The 21,885-nt window shown below is 35.5% G+C and overlaps 1 protein-coding gene across 1 annotated transcript in view; it reads right to left on the reverse strand.

Moving 5' to 3' along the window:
• Positions 1-6,319: 6,319 nt before the first annotated feature.
• SLC4A4 (solute carrier family 4 member 4) overlaps positions 6,320-21,885 on the reverse strand; it is a 347,265-nt gene continuing 331,699 nt past the window's right edge. Inside the window, exons 21-26 of the mRNA XM_060148054.1 lie at positions 18,246-18,314; positions 15,681-15,854; positions 13,263-13,424; positions 9,564-9,660; positions 7,146-7,225; positions 6,320-6,441 (exon numbers count right to left, since the gene is read on the reverse strand). Of these exons, the coding sequence (XP_060004037.1) occupies positions 7,182-7,225; positions 9,564-9,660; positions 13,263-13,424; positions 15,681-15,854; positions 18,246-18,314 (546 nt within the window). The 3' untranslated portion in view covers positions 6,320-6,441; positions 7,146-7,181. The remainder of the gene's footprint in view (positions 6,442-7,145; positions 7,226-9,563; positions 9,661-13,262; positions 13,425-15,680; positions 15,855-18,245; positions 18,315-21,885) is intronic.

Genomic DNA, 21,885 nt, shown 5'->3' on the forward strand with positions numbered 1-21,885 from the left:
AAATTTTCTTTATTATATATTGGTACCCTATACATTTTTTTGACTATTTTTCTTTTATTTTTGATTCTATATTTTGAAATATCTCACAAGCTTTATCTTCCAACTATTCTTTAATTCTTTTAAGATTTGGAATGGTATTTTAAATTTCCAAGTGTTACCTTTCATTCTTTGATTATTCTATTTTAAATGATCCTGTTCAAATTTTGTATAGGTGTTTTCTCAAATGTAAAACAAATTACAATGATTTTTCTCAAGTTATCTCCCAGTCTTTGAAATGCTTGTTTTCATAGGATTGATCTTTTCTACTAATCTCAGTCTTTCTCAGTAACGCTTAAAGGATTTCTTCAAACATATTGTGATTCTTATCGTCTATACATATCTACAGGGTGCTTTATGTCTTTAGGTGAATCTTGTTGACCCTCAGGCCTTGCCTGAGTGTACAGAAAGATAATTATTCATTAATGTCAGATGAGGAGAGTTTTTTAACAGGAGCTCCCAATTTTTCCCAAGGCAATTTGTTCTGTTATCTTAGAGAAAAACCCTCTGATTTTTTTTTCAACTTAAAGATAAGAGCTTGGTATTAGGCTTATTAGCAAGCAGAGGCGGGAAAGGGGATATATATATATATATATATATATATATATATATATATATATACACATATACACACACACACACACACACACACACACACACACACACAAAACCTGTTAATATCCATTCTCAGCCCTCCACTTCCCATTCCCATCCTTGGTCCTACCTGCAACATCGGAGTCTGAGCCTTGCTGAGATTCTCCTGGCTGTCCATCTATGACCTTAGTGCAGGCTGCTTCACACGTGTTCTAGGCTGCAGCTTCCTACGCTCTGCTTCAGCATCCAAACTTGCATTTACCTTTCATCATTAGAATTTTGTGGGAGTTTCTGGTCTACCTGTGCTACCTTCCATATATTTTTTTTTATTCCTTTACAATCACTTTAATGGCATTTTAGAGAGGAGAAGTCTTAGTTCACTAATATGCACAAACGTCAGTTTTACATTAAAATAAAATGATCCTGGAAGCAAGACAGGGAGTATATATTTTCAACAGGCAAACCTAGAGGAAGAGGCACCAGTGGGAGGCTAGTTCACTAATCCAAGTAACAGATGATGGAGTCTAAACTAATGTAGTGGCCATGAAGATATTTATAAAAAGTTAATTATTTAGATCTACTAAGGAGATAAAACAGAAATAGTGATTCACTGAATGAATGAAATGAGGAAGAGGCAGGAATTACGGATGACATTTAGGCCTCTGGCTTGAGCAGCTATGTGGCTGATGGCAACACCTGTTGACACAGAGAACAAGAAAGAGTATGTTCTGGTGAAATAGGTGGACGGTTCAATTGGGGTATGTTAACACGTGTTACTTAAAGACAAATATTCCAAAATCAGTTGCATATATAAGTGAGAAGCTCAGGAGAGCAATCTGGGCTGAAAGTGCAGATTTGGTAGTTATCCACACGCAGATGCTATTTACTGCTTACCAATGGTTCTTTTTCCTCCCTCCTATTTGCTCCCCCGACCCTCCCCCCTCCACCCCACCACCATTCTCTGATTATAAATTAAGACTGAACTGAAATTTCCTAGAGGGTTGTAAATATTACATGGAACCCTGGGGAGTCTGTGTTATGTATCTTCTGTGGAGCACCATTCCAGGATTTTAATTTGAGTAATTTTTAATAAGTGCTTATATTTAGTTCTATTGCTTGGAGAATTGATGAAATACATCAGTATCATATAAAGAGTCAAGAAAAATGGCATTTTCTATTTCACTAACTTTATAAAAGAAGAATAACAATACCATCTTCTCAATAAACCATTTCATTGATCTTAGTGGACATACTTTTTCTTGCTTTGAACCCTTGCATGATAGTACTTCATTAAGACTTGAATAGCTATCCTTACAATTTCTTATTTTACATAATTTGAACATCTATTTTATCCTCCTGCCTAGAGTGATGAAAAGCAATCAGAGGTAGGGACTTGGACTTATATTTGTATTCCCACCAGCACCCAAAGACGTAAAATAACAGGCGCTTAATAATTATTTGAAGAGTTGAACAGAAGCACTTGACACTCATAAATGCATAAAGTTACTTTATTTTAAGTATACATTTAATTTTGAAAAATATAAATGCTAAAATATCTCATCTTCTTCATCTCTTAATTCCATAAAAGTCACAATAGAAAGCTTCATAAAACTGTAAAATACTATAATGTTATAGGAATTTTAGGTTTTATATTGGAAAAAAATTATTAGTAATATATTGAAATGTTCTGTACTTTATCATTTTGTTCCACCATGTTGATCTACTTCACTTAAAATAAAAAGATGCATCATTTCTCCAAAGTTAATAAAGACTTAAGAGAATAAAAATAAGAGTATCTGAAAGTGCGTATTGATTCTGAAAAGTAATGTGTACAGATATGTACCAGCCATAAACATGGCTAAAAAGAGGCAACTATTCATTCTCTTCACATTGTAGGACTGGGACAAAGTTACTTATGGCTCTCAAAATTTCACTGGATGACTTTAGCCCTGAGTTGCAATATCTGCCTAAGAAACAGAATTCAGGATTTTTGTATGTACCCATAGAGCACAAAGAAATGAGCCAAAAAACAGAACATATCCAAATTCCTGGTCAAAACGCAACTTGACTGGTTAGCATATACCACAAAGCTTTTTTATTTCAGGCTGCAATAAAGCTTGATGAAATCATCATCTAAAAACTCCCAAGGCCCAAGCAAAATATCATTTGACTGTATTCAGCCACTTGGTGCCACTGGGCTTCATGCTCATGCTGTGAAGAGGGGATGTGAAATCGCATGGAATAAATAAGAAAATCGCAAGTTCCTGCACCAAAATCATTAAGTGGTATGAAAAGGGTTGAAGAAAGCTTTGTCCCATCCCCTGAACAATGTCAACCTCTGTAATACAACTCAAATCGTTTTGTTTTTGTTTTTTAAAGATAGTCAGCAGTCAATACATTTCAAGTACTTAACACAGTTTAAAAAAAAGAAGCAAAAACTTGGAAGACAATCGTTCTCTGTATTAAACACCAATATATAGCTGATAAAAGATTTACTCTGTGTGTGTTGGTGCATGTGCATAAAAATATATACCAATTGAATTTCTGGCAGCAGACAATTGTTTCTCTTTCCCCCTTTCTTTGAGGTGGTGGGCGGCTGACTATTAAAGGTTTGTTTCCCTATGTCTCTGACTTCCTCCATCCCCCCACCCCACTCCACTGCCTGCCTGGACCACAAAATGATTCCAGTTCCCAGTATGGAACACAAAATGATTAGGATTGCAAGTTGGTCACTGTTTTACATAGTAGAGTGACGTTTTTCAAGGAAAACAGTGTCTCCAAAAGATTTTCTTTCAAATGCAAAACCATGGGCCTTTCTGCTCTGATAAAGCAGACTCTTGACCTGGTGATGCTTTCCTTCCAATGGTAAGTCTGTACTACCAGAGGACTTCTAGTTAACAACTGCACTTACTGCTTTACTTCTAACAACTTGAATCTGTTCTCTTTGCATTTACATCAGGAAGAGACACGTGGTAAAAAATTTACTGTTGTATTCTGTGTGTCCGGTTTACAGAGAAACAAAACCACCAAAAATCTGGTTAGTCCTTTATAGTGTGTAAATTCAGTTAAAATACAGATAATTCAGCGGCTCTGTGTGGACCTCAGGGTTTGTTTGTTTGTTTGGTAACTATCTGTGTTCCTCTGAAAGCAAATGATTTTTAAAATACTTCTCTGGGTTCCAAAATATTGAAAAGGTTTGATACTAACTGTTCCTTTAAGCAAATACAAGGTGCCACTCCGCATTCATATCATGAGTATTGACCTTCTGTCACAGAATATGGATCATAAATGAAGGTGCAGGTAGCTTTTAGATATACTCAAAGGCTGAAATACTGAGTTAAGTTGCTTCAGGAGTTCTTTGAAAGGGACAGAGAGGGGCATGAATCCTCAAATACTTGATTCATGATCAGAAAAATAAATTATTCTATTTAGAGCTTTTATAAAAGTGAACAAAAGTGTCTTTAATTTAACAAGATCCTAGGTTAGGCTAAATTTAATATGCATGGGTTTTAAACATTTTATTGATGCTCAGGAGAAACAAAGAGAAAAACTTCATATAGTTTTATATTAAGGTAATGAAAAACTAGATAATACAGAGTAATCATTTTAAGGATAGCTCTAAATACAAACATGATGCCAAAATTTGGCATGTGAGGTTTTAACAAATAACATTCACTTTGCCGCCTTCATTTTAATGAAAAAAATTGTAGGTCATTTGTGTCTAATTTGTATAAAATTTTAAGTTTTAAGATTATCAGATATAAAAGTAACAGTTAATTTAGAACAATACAATTTTTATAATCAAAATTTCAACAGGACAGAATTATAATTTAATTAATATAAGAATGAGTGGGAGTCAATATGTGCATATTATGAAACCAAAATAAGTGGTTTCGTTCTGCTTCTAGTACTCCTCCAACGACCGTAGTCAGCATATATCACAAATATAGTTATAGGAATCCAAAATTATGGATTCAACATTTAAAATGCTGTTTTTAATGCAGATTCATAATACATAATGCAGCCTATTAAAACACTACATTTAGATAACATGCTAAATTTGGTTAAAGATCTAATTTTCTTTTTTCTAACTTTCAATATGGTACTTTGAAATACACATACACACACGTATATAGACATGTATATTCTATATGCCTCAATCACAAAGAATAATTGCCTTTCAATCTTAAAGACAAGTGTATTGTTAAAATGTATATATATATATATATACCTCTGCGATCCAACTGCATTCTCATAGACACTTTATAAATGTAAAAATGGTCTATCACAGTCCTATGCATTTTGTATTGTAAATAAGGGCTATCATATCAGTGATGGTGACTGCCGTCTGGGTAATAAAGTATATTTACCCTCATCTGCATAACAGTAAGTCTCCTGGACCTCTGATGGATTTTTCATATGTGGTTTGGGTTTTACAAAAACTGACATGAGAGGCTAGATAACTTTGCCCTTCACCTACCATCACTCTGTCTCTTTCTACCCTTGCACATATGTGTACCAGCCACACACAGAGTACATACACAAACACACAAATGTTTTCAAAATGAAAAAAATGTCTAACAATACTGCATAGGACATCAAAATGGTAATACAATCAGCATCTTTGCCCGGATACTACTATTATCAAAACATCAGTTATTCCCATTACAAAGGAGCGTTTCCCTCCTCCCCCAATCTCCTTCATAGAACAGTTAAATTTCTCTTAAAGAAAGGGAAAAATGGATGCTTAGAAACATGGTGTTTTTAATCCGATCTAGCCCTCTGGCATACCCTAGAGGTGGTGTATCTGTGTATGTGTGTGTGTGTGTGTATGTTTATGTAAAAATCACATTATATACAATACAATTTTTACAGAAAGCCTGGCAGCTACAAATAAGAGGTAGAACTACTCAAAACTATGTTTCCTGCTGCAGGAAAAAATTCATTTTCTTTACAGTAATTAAAAAAAAGTTTAAAAAATTGACAAAAAATAAGTTGCAGGTTAGGCCCCATAATTTAAACAACAAAATCTAGGAAGAAAAATAGTCTTCAATGTACTCAACAGATAAGTTCATTAAAGGGTTAAAAAAAGTTGCATAGGAAAAAACGGACATTCCAGCACTTGCTACAATGATGGCAATAGTTTCTCTAGTGGGAGTAAAGTACCTTTAGTTTTTCTTCTTTTGATAACTCTTAAGAGATTAGTGTTTATAAGCAAGAGCAAGTTAGAATAGCAGCACTTTTTCCAGTCATGGAGAGTGCTATAAGCGAGAAGGGACTGTCTGGAGGTCAAGGTTTGTTTAACCAGACAGAAAGACAAGCCAGTAAGCACAGCTCCAAAGCTCAAGGGGGAAGTTCCTTCAATATTTTAATAAAAGGTGTTATAAAATCCTTAATACTTTTGCCCTCTGCTTAATAAAGGAAAAGGACAGGGTCTGTGTGTGTCTTGAGTGACAGAGGAATTTGGTTGTCAGAGGACACATTTGAAAGTATAAGAGCAAATAGGGGATTCTTCAGATGTTGTGTTTAAGGAACGGTGCACTACTGTCTTGATTTTACCTATGCAAGAGAGAAGCAGAGAGAGCACTGTATTGTTTGGCCAGTGACCAAAAACCAAAACAAAACAAAAATTAAAAAATAAACAATTAGACAAAAAACAAGAACATAAACAACAAAAACTGTCAGTTGTAAGAAAGACAAACAGGTTACAATATAGTTTCTGTTCCCTTGCTCCTCCAGAAATAATCATTGTCTTCAGGCTCAAGTTCTATTCTAATTTGAGGCACAACTTTTACTGGAGTTCTAGAAGGACTAGAGAAAAAGAAAAAAGAAAAAAAAAAAGTAAGTAACTCAGAATTCCTTTACCGTCTGTCAAATGTTTATGCATTGTACAGAAGTCAAATGGGTTCTTCTTTGTTCTCTTTAAATACTTACTTCCTCCTTCTGTATTAAAAACAAACATTTTTTAAATGGGATGAAGTTACCAAATAGAGTTAAGAAATTCAAGTAAAAATTTCATAAGCTCTCACACCTAGATTAGAAAAAAAACAATCAAGGAAGAGGACTTCCAGGTGGGTGACACTGTCAGAAGTTGAAGGACAAAAAGACTGACATGAAGAAAATATTCAGAGATTTCACGATTTTGAAAATCAAGGAGGATCTGAAATCTCTAGAGTTGTGTTAAGAGGGAAGAAAACTATTGGAGAAGAGCCGCCAGGAAATGCCAGCTACCCTTAAAACAGAGATGATGCTGATATGACAAGAGCTAACATTGATCCTGGGCTTTAGCTTAATGATACTGAAAGATTCCATTATTTCTAAGAGTAAGTCGAGTAGGTCTCTTAGAATGTTTTCTACAAGTAAAAGCTGGGATGAGGTCTGGTGACTAGATAATTTATTTAAGAGAAATTGTAGAGGACGGAGAACGGGGCGTTCTGCCAATAACCTGCCATTGGTTCCGTTTCTGTGGGGCGATCATCCCACAGAATAACATAAAACACTGGGCTGTCCTTTACCTTGGTATACCGAGTGACTGAAGGAAAGGAATTTTATCAGCATGATGTGTGGCGTTCAAGGAATGTTGGTGATTTTTCCCCTAAAAAAGAAAAAAAATTTTTCAAATCATAAATAATAGTCATTGGTAAAGTATAACATTAGAATGAAAAATTTTTCAATCTTCACAAAAATGGATGCATGTTCACAACTGGGAAGAGTAAGAAAGACAAGTTTAGATGATTTCAATAAACACAGTATCAAGCTAAGAATCTAAGTAGTGTGATGAAGTCAAAATCACTCAGTCTCTTTTATTCTAGGTTTTCTAGAATGGGACAATGTTGTTCTTTGCAGCGAGGGGGCAGGGTAAATCATTTCTAGAGGGTGATAGCGCCTACTTAATGTCTAAGCCTTGTCCTTGGATTTCCTGCCATCTTTAGCATTCATAATTTTGTCCTGCTGTTATTCATGCAGGTAAAAAAAAGAAGATTTTGAGAAACTTACTTATACTGCAACTCTACTAGCAATTTTGTTCTTTCGTGGATTAATATGATACTGGAAAAGATTTTAGAATGATCATCGGTATTTTGCTTAAGTAAATTTCTAATATCATATCCACTACTTTCAATGTATCCTTTTAAAGCGTTTTTGAGAAAATGAAGAACAACTAGCACTAAATAACCAACTTGCCACAGACTTCTTCCAGGAGCCTCAAATTCTAGCTGATGATTTTTTTTTTTTAACCAGCCTTTAAATTGTACTTAGAAGAGCTGTGCTAGGTTATGATGCCAACAGAAGACATCCTTTCATAGTCTCTTTTTGCTATTTAATGCTCTAGAAATGAAAAATGAAACCAGACAATGGTTTGGGGAGCTTGAACTTACAAAGAAAATATTCAACTAAAGCCTGTTGATAGGATTGAGAAGAAAGTAGCCTCATCACAAGTTACAGGCTACAGACTGGACACCAAAGTTGAGATTGCCTTAATTCTCTTTTCTTTAAACCAGCCTCCAAGATGGCCCCCAATGCACCCTGCCTTCTGGTATTCATGTCCTTATATAATTTCTCCTCACACTGTACCAGGGTTGGTTTGTGTGACCAATAGAATATGGCAGAGGAGATGGTATATGACTCCTGAGATTTGATTATAAAAGACTGCAGTTTCTGTCTTGGTTTCTTCTCTGTTATCACTAGCAGCCATGTCATGGGCAGCCCTAACAGATGCCCATGAGCCAAGGAACTAAAATCTTCTGCCAACTGCCTTGTGCTTGAGCTGGGAAGCAGATCCCCAGTTTCAGTCAGTCTTCAGACTCAGCTCCAGCTAAGCGCTTGACTGCAATCTCACGAGAGCCCTTGAGCCAGAATCAACCCAAATCAGCAGCTCCTAAATTCCTGAACATCAGGAACTGTGGGAGGAGATACAGGTTTGTTGTTTTAAGCTGCTGAGTTTTGTGGTACCTTGTTACACACCAATAGATAACTAAAATACCCATTTTTTCATAAATAGTCATTCATTTCAAACTTTTCTTGGTAACTTCTTATTGAAGTAGCACTATCAAACAGAAATAAAAGTACTTCAACTGTCTTTTCCTGTAACAAATCAGTATACCTTGAAGTGCATGTGGATCTAAAAGAATGTTTTCTTCAAATAAGAACTCAAAGTAAAGTAGTTTGGAGGCACTTGCTGCTTGCTATTGGTAAAGCTTGAGATATTCACTAATGTTACCACAGAGGTTTTCACCCTTTTCAAATGGCCTGTTAACTCAATTACAAAAGCAAAGATGACAGGTCAAAAACCATTATACTTTAGCCACCAGGCTACTACCCCAGAAAGACCAGCGCAGTTACAAAGATAATTTTGAAACAGCAGAAAGGGAATGAAGAAATTAGGAAGAAAATGCAAATATCTTATAAGCTATACCCAAAGAGTGGTTGTTAATATTTTATGATTGCCAATTTAATTGAAAATAACAATTATTCCAAATTCTCAGTATTAACAATTGATTCATTGATCTTTGAGAGACCCATTATGCAATTTCTCTTTTGAGCTGATTTGGTCATTGGTGGAAGCCTAAGGAAGACAAACAGTAACAGACAGTGATGTAGTACTAGAAGCTGCCATTCTACATACCAGCAGAAAAAAGGGAAATCAATTAAAAACATGGTTATGAATTTAGCAATTCAAAGAAAACGGCGATAACTTGGATCAGAGAAAAGATGACCAAATAAAAACTTAAATGGTTATGGATAAAAGAAAAAGGTAAGGAGTGAAGGTCAAGGAATGTAAAAATGAAGTTTCATAATAATCAATGTAAATCTTCACATAGAAAAAAAAAGAAAGAAAACAGAGGAAAAGTTAATGAAGATGACAGTCCTAAAGTTTTTTCTCTGTAAGTGCAAATCATATTCAAGCTGGCATGCAAGAGGTTAGTTCTACTCACTGTCGGAAGGTTTGCTATCACTTAGGAAAGGTTGCTGTTCCATGATGTCCATTGGAATTTTAATACTTGGAACTTTTTCTGAGTATGGGCAGTCAGACTGTGAAAGAAATTTATAACAGTTTTTAGAAAGCTTCTACTATACAGACCTCCCTACCTCCCAGTACTGATTAAACCTACCATATTGTCATTTACATTGTACTAAGGAGAACAGCCTTAGATATAATCACTTCTCCTTTGCTGACTTTTCAAATTTTATGGCATCTTCCCCTCACATTTGTTTTCTTCTCTTCTGAGTTAAGGAGATTAAGTCAATTAAAACTAGAACCACACCAAACTGAGATCATTACAAATTAAACAACTGTAAAACTTTCCATAAGCTGGATTTGCAATCAAATATTTATGGGTTAGTTGTATGTGTGTGTGAAGGAAATAATCTCAAACGTGAAAGACTGTAATTTAGGAGACTTCCTAAAGTATAATATGGTCTTGAAATTTTTGTTTCATTTATGCTTTCTGATTCCACCTCCAGGAATATGATGACTTATCTTTCCTTCCAAGACAGGTAAGAAGACTTTTTCTAATATCCACTCACAAGGGGTCATTTCCATAGACTTGAAAATAAACCATCTCCCTTACTCTAATATTCCATCAGAACTATTCTGTAGTTTAAGGCTCATCTCAATTTGCTCACACCAAATATATTTGGAAACTTAGCAAAACATGAGAAAATAAAGTCAAAAGGAAGGTGCCTATGATGGCCAGATAGGCAGAGAAGAATCATAGCCAAAATAAAATGATAAAACCAGGCAGCTAATCATGAAGCTTCTTAAAGAAGAGACCACCTAAGCCAAAACTGTAACATATTTCCACAGGATTATCACTTTACTGTTTTTAGAATTCATTATATTGAATCTATGTCTATGCCTAGACTCAAAAGATGGAATTCATCTCTTAACTGAAAGTACCAAGGAGATGATGACCTTTAGCTGAAAGGGAAAAAATAGGAACTAGGGGTGAAAGGAAGTAAGAAAAAAATGAATCTTAACATAAAGCTACTACGCACATTGAAAATTTCTTTATGATGAATCTAAAGAGGGTAATGAGCCACAATATTCTTTTCAAAGATTAAGGTATTGCACTTCACTTGAAAAAAAAATGAAGATGCCATGTGCCCCTACCTTTGTAAGAATGTCAAGGACAAGTTTTATTACAGTATTTCAAAGTTTCCCCCAATAATAGCATTTATAGATGAACAGGTTGGCAGCCAACCCTTAATCATAGCCTACTGGGAGGGTTCAAAAATGACTGAGCAGCTCAAAATATTGGCAAGCCATATTTTTCACTAATTCTGCTCACAAATATTAGAGTTGGAACTCCCATGCCCTTGTGTGGCTCCCTACATCCATGGATCCCACACTACACAATGACCAGGTGAACATCACAACAGCTACATTTCAAACGGAGAACCCCAAATAATGGCCTCAACACACAGAACGTATTACACAGATACACTCTGGCTGGATTCACTGTCTAGGATAAATATATAAGCTTGTTTGTTTGTTTGTTTTGGTGGGGTTGGGGGAAGAAGAGAAAGAGGAAAAGAAAAAAACAAGTATCACACATTATCTTCAAGAAATCTGTTGGAGATATGGATTCAAAATGATAAATATTATTAATATAAGAATAGGATTATTTAAATAAAATATGATTTGTTGAAAATCAAATCTAAGACTTAGAAGACCTTCTCAGGAGCTCATTTGATCCAACTTCTGACATTAGAGAGCACTAAATTGAAAACTTTCTTAAAAGTGGATATTTTATTACTATTTTTTTCTTAAAAGCCATTAGAGAAGAGGATTCTATAATATTATTTCATACATTTGTAATGTATAATGAATTTTAAGTTTGATGTCCATGTACATAAACTGAGGTACTTGTTTTGAAAATTCAAGATGAAATACTGCTTTGGGCTTCCCTGGTGGCGCAGTGGTTGAGTCTGCCTGCCGATGCAGGGGACACGGGTTCATGCCCCGGTCCAGGAAGATCCCACGTGCTGCGGAGTGGCTGGGCCCGTGAGCCATGGCCGCTGAGCCTGCGCATCCGGAGCCTGTGCTCCGCAACGGGAGAGGCCACAACAGTGAGAGGCCCGCGTGCCACACACACACAAAAAATACTGCTTTAATTATCTCAGTATTTCAGGCAGGTTTTTTTTTTTTTTTGTCTAGAGTAGCCTAGAAATTTATTTCAAATTTTGAATTCTATTCAATGTGTAAACGCCTCGTTCTTTTTAATACTGCATCTTAATCTGTTCTGCAGTTTAAGCACATTCTCTCTTTTTCTGTCATCATTGGAAACAGAAAATCTATATACATGTTCTCATTGAAGATGGATGGTGACAGTCACAAAAGCTCCCTCAGACTCTTTTTCTCTTTAGCTAAATGTGCCTCATATATTTAGCCTTTTCTTATTGGATCAATTTATCTGAAATCCAATTTTGTCTGTTGCCTTCCTTCACTGTACTGTTTCCAAGTTCTCCAAAAATAATCCAATCAGACAGCCTGACCAATCGAAAATAACCAGACAGGCCTGGATGAGAGTTTTGCCTTTGCCAATATGTGTACACTTAGAAAAATGACTTAACATTTCTCAGTCTAAATTTCCCCGTCTGTAAAATAGGAACAAAAATATACTATAAAGAGCTGCTTTAGCAATTAAGAACAAAGTATGCCTGATCCATCAAAATGATCAAGTACAGAGCAGACACCAAAAATTAACTAGACTCCCATGTTAGAATGAGATACTGGGGATTCCACTAGAATGGGGATACTGCACTGTGTAAAATCTAGAACAAACCTACAAATCTTCATATAGAAGGTGTCATTTTGGCTGTCCTTTCAAAAGGCTACTGAGATAAGCTATTGGGGTATTTATGTGTGTGTGTGTGTGTGTGTTAAAGAAAAGCAAATCCCAGATTTTCTCTTAGCACTGATCACAGACCCCTACTGAAACACCAAGATTTCTGTGAAATGGCTTCCTAAAAAGTGGACATTTTATTTCTCAACTTAGTTATATGATTGCAAGAGGATCACCTAAATTATGACACTGACTGCTACAATTATGTAGAAAGACCCCAAATTCCAATTTCCGTTCCTTTTTATTGAAAGGTTACAGAGAAGTGATCTCAAATCATGTCAAATCCCAATGCAAGGATAAGTACAATAGCAGAGAACTTTGGTTGAGAGCCCACTCAAATAGATACACAGATCACAGGAGGTGAGATCACCAGCATTTGCCCACATTAGGCTTAAAATTATGTAAAACTGAGTTATTATCTCAAATTTAAATCCTGGATTATCAATAATAAACCCAATACATTTTATAGCATTATGAAACAAGCTTCCTTTTTATGTACGAGATCAGAGATTGAAGTTTTTTATATGTGGTGGGCTTTGTTTTTTTAGAAGTCATTATATCATTATCAGTGTATTCACAGTTACAGAAAGACTTCAGAAAATACTTTAAAAAAAATAAAGAGACAAAATAAAGGGCAAAGGAAGGTGAAAAGTGACAAGTAGCATGACCAGGTAAACATCCTTGAAATTCAGTCATACATCGCACACAAGGGTTAAAAAAATACCATTTTCACATTTGTTTAACTAACTTTGGAATTTTACTTCGGAATTTTAGAAAGCTCCTTACATCATCATTGTCACTGTCCAGACTTCCCTTCTTCTTTTTCTTTTTCTTCTCATCCTCCTTCTTTTTCTTATCCTTTTCTGGAATGACATCATCGAGGAAGCTGAGGTCGTGCTGGGAGAAGAGGTAGTCCATGCCTTTTCTGACAGCTACAAGTGCCAAGATCTGGAAGAATAAATATAAACAGTAGGAAAGAACCCATGTCAGAGAAGTCAGAGTGAGTATTAATACTGCCCTAGCAACGTCAGTAGAAACCTATTTTGTACAAGTCTAGAGTATGACAGAACTCATCTTGCTTATATGGACTTACATTATGTAGACCATAAACATCTGCTTCATGGAGAAAGTTGGTTCATAGAAGTCTTACTTTAACTCACTGTATTTTGTTCACTGTACTGTATGATCCCTTCATTTGGAATTTCCATATGAAAAGATTATTTTTTAAACCATTTTCTTCCATGTCAGATTTTTAATAAAATAACTAGAAGTTTCAAGGGAAAAAACAGCCTGTGTATGATTTCTAATTATTCAAAATTGAAACGTTACACAGGTTTTTGAAAGTCAAGAAAATCTGTACAACGCATAGTACACTGAGACATCTTCAAAGTATTAATAATGAGGTAGTATTTGAGTTTGCACAGACTATTTAATCTGCTGGGGCAACTTCAATCACCACCATTAACTGAATACTTATCTTGAGTCAGACGCTGTGCTAAACTCTTAGACAATATTTTCTCATTTATTCCCACAACAAACCTGAAAGGTAGATGTTACTATCTATCCAACAGCAGAGGAAACTAAAGCTTAGTGACATAAGTAAGTTATCCAAGATCACAAAGCCAGATAAAGGAAGAATACAAAGGGTCCCAGTTTTCTAACTCTAACCCCAGTATTCTTGAACTCTGTATCTTTGCTTTTATGAATTGCTCTTGAAGGTATCTTAAAGATGTCTTTGCTCAACAGTAAAATCAGTACGCAGTAGGACTCAGAAGTCCTGGCCCTGCCTCAAATGAACAGTTGTCTTTATCCATATTATGCTCTATGCCAGCCTCTTCAACTCTTAGAGAAATTAATAACATCTAACCTATTGATATTACATGATTCTTTTATGATCAGATAAAAGCTCTGAAAGATGAAAAATACTTTATAGAGGTAAAATATTTTTTATTATTATTTAGCACAAGCAATAAGTGATTTACTGGATATATTTCAAATTTATCCAGGTCTAACTTTGTTTTTCCTGGCTTTAGCAAAACGAATACATGGGTAGATTATATTAATAGGCAGATGGAAGTCTTTTCTCATACTCAGTGTGTTTTCCAATAAGTTAATAGAGTTCTTTTTCAAAAGCAGAACATAAGGGATCATCAAGAGTAAAAATCTGATTCCACAAATACTGTTAATATTTGACACCATTTTTTTCTGCTTTCCTGGAGGAAAAAACAATTACAATCAACCAGTATACATAAAATAAAATAATAATTCTGGATAAGAGTAAGAAAATTTTTGTAAAAAAAAAAATGATTTGTATATTAAAGTTCTATTTCCAAAGCTACAGGGGAGACAGAGCCAGACCTGAGGTTGGCTTTGTGACTTGTTTCAAGCATATGCATGTGCATTTTCTTGCAACAAATGTAAGGCTACAGTAAAAATTCAATGATTATTCAAAAAATAAAGTCTTAATTAAAAAGAAAAATAAATAAAAATAAGCCACCATAGCATTATTTCACCCACACAAATTCAATGATGAAGCCAAATACAAAGTTATTGTTTCCTTTTGCCCTTCTTTCACTTGTGATTCAGAGTGGAATGTTAGTTGTTTCACTTTCTTTCTCATCGTAACATGGCAAGGAGAGAGAGCCCAGACTTATCCTTAAACTTAGCATGATACAAAGGAGAAGAACTGCAAAAAATTAAGCTTCTCTCTCCATTTCTTCTATTCACTGGATGATCTCTTATAAGTTGCCAAACTGGTGCTCTATTATTTGGCCTGAAATGTGCTGTACTCTGTTATTTAGACAAATTCCAATGTACAGCAGTATTTTAAAAATAACTAACGTTATGTGCACTTGTGTCTACCATGTGTCAGGCATTGTGCTATATACTTTATATTCATTATTGATGCTCAGAATGAAAACAAAGATGCCGCTCTCATTTTACTGATGAGTTGATGGGAGCTCAGGGAAGTTCACTGATCAGCACAAACCAGAGCCAGTATCTGAACTCAGCTGTCTGACTCCAAGGTCAAGCCTAGATAAACCACAGACCTGGCAACCTTAAATTACAACCAATCAAACTGATTAGGTCAAAGCTGGAAAAAAACTGGAAGCCTCCATAAAAGACACATGTGTCATCAATATTACAATAACCACATGATATTGGTGTGACCTCATGGGTAGGTTCAATTAAAACAATCCCTACCATGACTGGAAAAATGATAGCAGCCACAGTTGACTTGAGGATCCAGAGCAGGGCTAGACAGAGCACCTGCAGGAAAGTGAACAGGTGGACTCTGCGCAGGGGGACATGGCGCAGGTAGATAAAGTCAGGCTGATGCTTCAGGGGCATCAGAAGCAGCTTCAGACGATCCATGAACTGGGAGAAGAAAGGGCAAGAGAGGACAAGTACATTACTTCAAGAGCTGCAGCACCAAGTCATCTCTTTCTGTCTAACTAACCACTAGTGATTTATATTCTACAATTTAGGCAAGCGATGTCCTTGTTAGAGGACACTGGCCAGGGAGTGCAGAAATATAGTCTAACACAGTAAGACGTAGTATGAGTCTTCCAATTTATGTTATTACTTTGCAGGAATATTATGCAGCTATATGAGATAAAGTGGCCACCAAAGGATAAAGCTTCAAAGCCAAATATAAAATAAAGATGCTCATCTCCTACATTCTACTTGTATTGTCTGCATCTTAGGAGAGAAGATCTTGTGCCTATTATTCTAGTAATAATATGCTGAAGGGAGACATCAAACTCATGTATCTAACTGTGCCGCAGCTGTCTTATCTGAAAGGAAGAGGAGATGCTATGTATCATATATATTTCAATAATGTTTCAAGGATATAAAGGAACTATCTGACTTGAAAATGGGAATGCATTGGTATTTTCATAAATTCCACATTATTTATCTATGGCATAACTTAACTAATACATTTAGCAATGAATGAGCATTTCTTTTCAGAGGAAAGCCACATGAACATTGCAGTGAGTTTCACAGTGTCAACAACTAGATACCTGATCTAGGAGAGGCTATTACACTGTCATGTATAAACAGGTACTAAAATGACTACTGAGCACCTATGTGCCAGGTGCTGTGCTTCAAAGAATAACTGCTGAGTTTACATCAATGCTGATGATAAGGATGATACTTAAGTACCTATCATAGGAACTTTCAGATGTAAGATGCTCACTAAATAGCTGTTGAATTGAATAATTATGTAATAAGAACTCTGAAATAATATCTCTACTTTCTTGCTGGAGGGAAGAGAAAAATGTAAAAGTAAATAGACTATCACAATCTTCTCTGAAGTGATTTCCTATCTAAAGAGTTTTCTTTCTTCCTCCAGAGCTATTTTTGACTGGTAGAAGTATTCCCATTTATAAAGACTGGAGTAATAAAATTTTTTGCTAACTCAGATCTTGCCAAAAAGGTCTAAAAGAAGAAGAGTCAAGAGAAAAGTAAAGAGAAAAGGTGATAGGGCAACACCATGGCAGAATTTAAGAAATTCACTAGTTGTCCCTTCAGCAAGGGATTTTTTTCCCCACTGTTATGGAATCGCTGATTTTTTCCTCTTCTATTTAACTTAATAAACATGTACTAAGCTCCAACCATCTATTACACACCTAGAACACATAAAATCAAACTTCTGATCTAGACTGACTTATTTAGGCCAAATAAAAATAAGAACTATTAATTTGGGGACCATATTTGTTTTATATTTTTCCATTTAAAGTAATAAAGAATATTTACAATGTCAGGTAAAAATATTTTTACACATTTATACTTCCCCAAAATTTCACGGGCACAAATAAACCCACATTCACATTCGTCTAGTCCCATCTATGAAAAACCACCTTGTATTTTGTAATAAATATCCAAATGGTGAAGAACTCTACTCAATGGACCTAAACAAGGAAAAATAAAATAGCCTTTTCTCTTTTTGAGGGTCTGGCCAGTTGCCCAGCTCCATCTGACTCTAAAATCAAATTAATCTAAATTCAATAAATAAAAGCAAGGACTATTACGAAGGGGTTTAAATAAATTCTTATGATGTTCACAGAACATGCAGTTTTTTCCCATTAAAACATCACTAAGTGCTAAATAAGGCTACAGTTAACAAGGTGCCAGAAAGCAGCAGCAGTACTTCCAGTTTCCTGGTGCCAATTAAATTAAACCTCAATTGAAAGACAAAGTCCCTTACAAAGTTTCCCCTAATGATTTTTTTAAAAGAGGGCCAGTTTTATCCACAATGTGACAGCTGAAGTTTTTGACAAAAGTAGCACATTAACCACATTGACTTGATTCATTTATTGGTGCAAAACTTTTGATCAATGATCTCAGCCATGCGAAAAGCACATCAAATAAGAATAGCCTGTTCTTAGTATAAGGTAAAGGCAAATGGATAAACAGTATCTCGAGCACATTGAAGGGTAGATTTCCATCAAAGGAAGGAAGCAAGGAAGGGAGGAAGGGAGGGAGGGAGGGAGGAAGGTCAGAGATAGCTCTCTCACTTTCCTAGCCAAATGGCTTCTAACAGCTTATTTCGAGAATGGGTATGTATGATAACATTTGTTAACACAAGCTAACTTTATTAATTAAATCAGAAACACAGGTGAATGGTGGAGAAAGTAGGAAATAAATGCATTTTAAAAACTCAGCAGTTAAGGATTAGCACTTTTCTTCAATGCCCTATTATTGGACTGTTTTTAATACTACTAGAAAAATATGACTCTGCTCAGATTGCTATGGAAAACTTACCTGCACACCATTAAGAGATGCTACCCCCATATACAGGAACACGCCATAGAGTACAGGCATGGGAATAAACTAGGATGGAAGAAAATTGGAGAAAGTTTAAAAACAATAATAATAAAAACAGTAAGAGAGAGCAATAGTTTAAATAAAGGCTAAATCTGAGACTAAAAGATAGGACTTAATAATACAGTGACCACTGATCAGTGTGCTTAACTCATCATTGATAAACGTCTAAACTCTTTGTACCAGAAAGCAACAAAGGAGGGTGAAGGAGACTCAATTTTCATTTGATTCTTGTTTGCATTTTTTTAACAATTAGAATGCATGACCTTAAAAATAAATTTTTAATGGGAAAAGAAGTCTCTGTTATCCTTTCCCCTTAAGAGGAATGACCGTGTGAACTAAATGCTTGCATGGACTGTGAAGCAGAAAGAGAGGCAGAGGGTTGCCCCACTCCGGAGACCAAATTTCTTTCCCAATAGTCTGTTGACTTTTCTCTAAATAATTTTCACCAAATGATCTATCAGCTCGGTGTATAAATGCCTCTTTCAATTAAGTAAACATCAAACAACTGTCCCCTTTCTTCCTCTTAGGAATATTAAGAGGACTAATTAATGAGAACACTGCTTGGAAGGAGCATGGAGCATCTGGAAGCAATTAATTACACACACAGATTAATACACATCTTTTAAAATGGAATTAATATTTAAAATGGAATTAATACATTTCATGCATTAATTAGCAAGAGTCTTGAACAGTAATGTGAAGTGTTTTAACAATGGGAAGTTCCAAGATGATGTTCCTAAGTTTTGTCTATTCCTAGACCTTTGAAATGTCTCTAGTACCGTGGAAACCAAGCAAATCAGGGATGACTCTGTTTCTGGGAAGTCTTCTATCTGAACAACAATAAAAAAAAATGGGTTCTCAAGCTTGGATTTTGAAAAGAAATTCAAGTTCAGGAGTTTTCAAAACTCAAATACTAAAACCACAATCAATTAAGTCCAATCTTACCAAATCTGCACAAAGGAGACTACTGTAGCCAGAAAACCGTATAACTTTAGAGTAATTTTTAAAGAACTATCACATGTATTAAGAAACTGAAGCACAGTTTCTATCAGCCTTTCCTTGTGATCACCTCAAACAGTTCTGTATCTGAGACCCTTTGGCTACTACTAGAGAAACAGTAAATTCCAAAACGGGTCACAACTGCCTCTAATTGTTATTGGTTAGCTGTAAAAATTGTTAACGTATATGGAATAAATATACTTCTTTATATAAAACATTGCATGCTTCTTCTAAAAAAGACTAACAATTTTAACATAATTAATTTGATCTTGAGCTCAGAAAAAAATAAATGATATTGAATGCTGAAGGTGGTGGGAGGGACAGTGTGAGCGGCAGGGAAGCCATGTGGGCTGTAATACCCAACAGTCACCACAAAGAGGTGAACACATTACATCCAAGCCACTTTCGCTGGGACATGTGCCTTTATTTCCTTTAAGAATGTGCGTGTTTCCATTCCCTATGATGCCTCCATACAAATTTACCAAAAAAATACAATAGGAAACTAACAAAAAGACCCTTTTATAGTTTTGACTTATTTCTCAATTTTAAAAATATCTTCTATAGACAAGGCCACTTCTATTCTTCCTTAATATATGAAGATTTCTTATCATTTCACTTCTAATTTCTTGGGAAGAAATGAAAGGTGGAAGGGGAAAAAAGAAGTATAGAGTTCATGGGAAACTAGTTAGAAATCCTGCAGTAGTTATTTTTTAATTTGAGTGTTTTTCTGACTTAAAAGAAAGTAATCACATAGATGATCTTGGACCTTAGCCCAACCCCTCACCTAAGCTTAGTTAAGTATTTTCTCTAATGTAGTTCTAATGCCAGAGTGAAGGCAACTTGTGCCTTGGTGCCTAGGTCTGTTCTCTCTGAACGGATGATGACAGGTTATTTGCCAAACCAACCACAAAATAAAATCAGAAGGCAGCATTAACTCAGAATGGGGAATGGGTAGGAGAACAGATTTAGATATGATAATGTTTTAAAAAAATTATTCTTTGGTGAAAATAGTACATATAAAGGAGACTATTAATTTGATTTTTAGCCAATTTCAAAGTGATACAAATGTCTTATGAAATTCACCATTTTCTTTATGATAGTGTAGTGTCTCAATAAAAATCTTCCAGTTTGGAAATTCTGATGAAATTTAACAGAATTACTGGGTTAGAGGATACCTTTTATTGGATTTGGTTCATGAGTCATGTTAGGAGGTCAACCCCTTAAAATTCATCACAATAGAATCATTCATCACAATAGAAATTTCCCAAAGGAAGGAAAAGAAGACTGTGTTTTAAAAAGGTAGGATCCTACTTTAAGTTAAACTAGTATAATATACATAGTAATAGTAGGTAGACATTTTTATAAAGCAAGACAGGAGAAATTAAAATATAAAAAACACAGGGTAGGGCTTCCCTGGTGGTGCAGTGGTTGAGAGTCCGCCTGCCGATGCAGGGGACGCGGGTTCGTGCCCCGGTCCGGGAAGATCCCACATGCCGTGGAGCAGCTGAACCCGTGAGCCATGGCCATTGAGCCTGCATGTCCAGAGCCTGTGCTCCGCAACAGGAGAGGCCACAACAGTGAGAGGCCCACGTACCGCAAAAAAAAAAACAAAAACAAAAAAACAGGGTATACTAGGTTCATAGGCATATCAAGAAGTGCCAAATGATAAAATTATGCAAAAAATTATATAAATAATCAATCATACCCAGAAAGCCAAAAAGCATAATTGTAAATAAATATAACAATGCTTTTAATAAAAATTAAAAATTAAAAAATTAAGTGCTTGATCCTATAACCAGGCAGAATAGTGAAACTGAGATGAGATCAATATTTAACATATTCAGACTATGTTACCAAATTTTTCAAATTCTGGTGACTTAACCCTCCCTTTGATTTTCTGATGGTGTTAGAGTATTCTCAAAAAAAATATGTAAAAAGGGTAAATTTAATAAAAAAGAGAGGGTGTAGCATCCACAGCACAGAATTCAGTATAAGAGTGAGGTCTCCCAGCAGAATCATAGTCAGTGTGTGGGTGTGTGTGTATAAAACCCAGAATGAGGTCCTGATAAGATCGTGGGCATAAAAGTTAGACAGATCTGGGTTCCAATTCTGGCACTACTGATTGTGCAACCCAGAGAAAACGATCAACTTGCCCTATCCTCAGTATTCTCATCCATATAGTGCTTATGATAAAGATTACATAGAACAAACATTTAGTTCAGTGCCTGGCTCATAATAGATACTTTATAAATGTGGCACTGATGTCATTACCATCAGAACTTTTAGTAATAAGTCAAGAAGGCTACAAGCGCAAAGCACCACTTTCTTTGGCCCCTCTGTGGTGGGTTTGGGTGGCAGGAGTTTAGGACAGAAGGATGGCTACAGAGGTCAAACTTGAAGGCTTGGTTTTATCTAGGCTCTACAATATTGCTTTTTCAACTATAACAACTGTCTTCAGGAATATGTTATTAAAATAATATCCTAATACCCTTAAGCCTTAGAAATCAATGTAAGGAAGCTTCTGACTTGCACTCTGGTCCCTAGTCACAAGAAACTGTGGAGTGAGCTATGATGAGCA

This window comes from Lagenorhynchus albirostris, chromosome 4 (assembly GCF_949774975.1).
Source record: "Lagenorhynchus albirostris chromosome 4, mLagAlb1.1, whole genome shotgun sequence".
Classification (NCBI taxonomy): Eukaryota; Metazoa; Chordata; class Mammalia; order Artiodactyla; family Delphinidae; genus Lagenorhynchus; species Lagenorhynchus albirostris.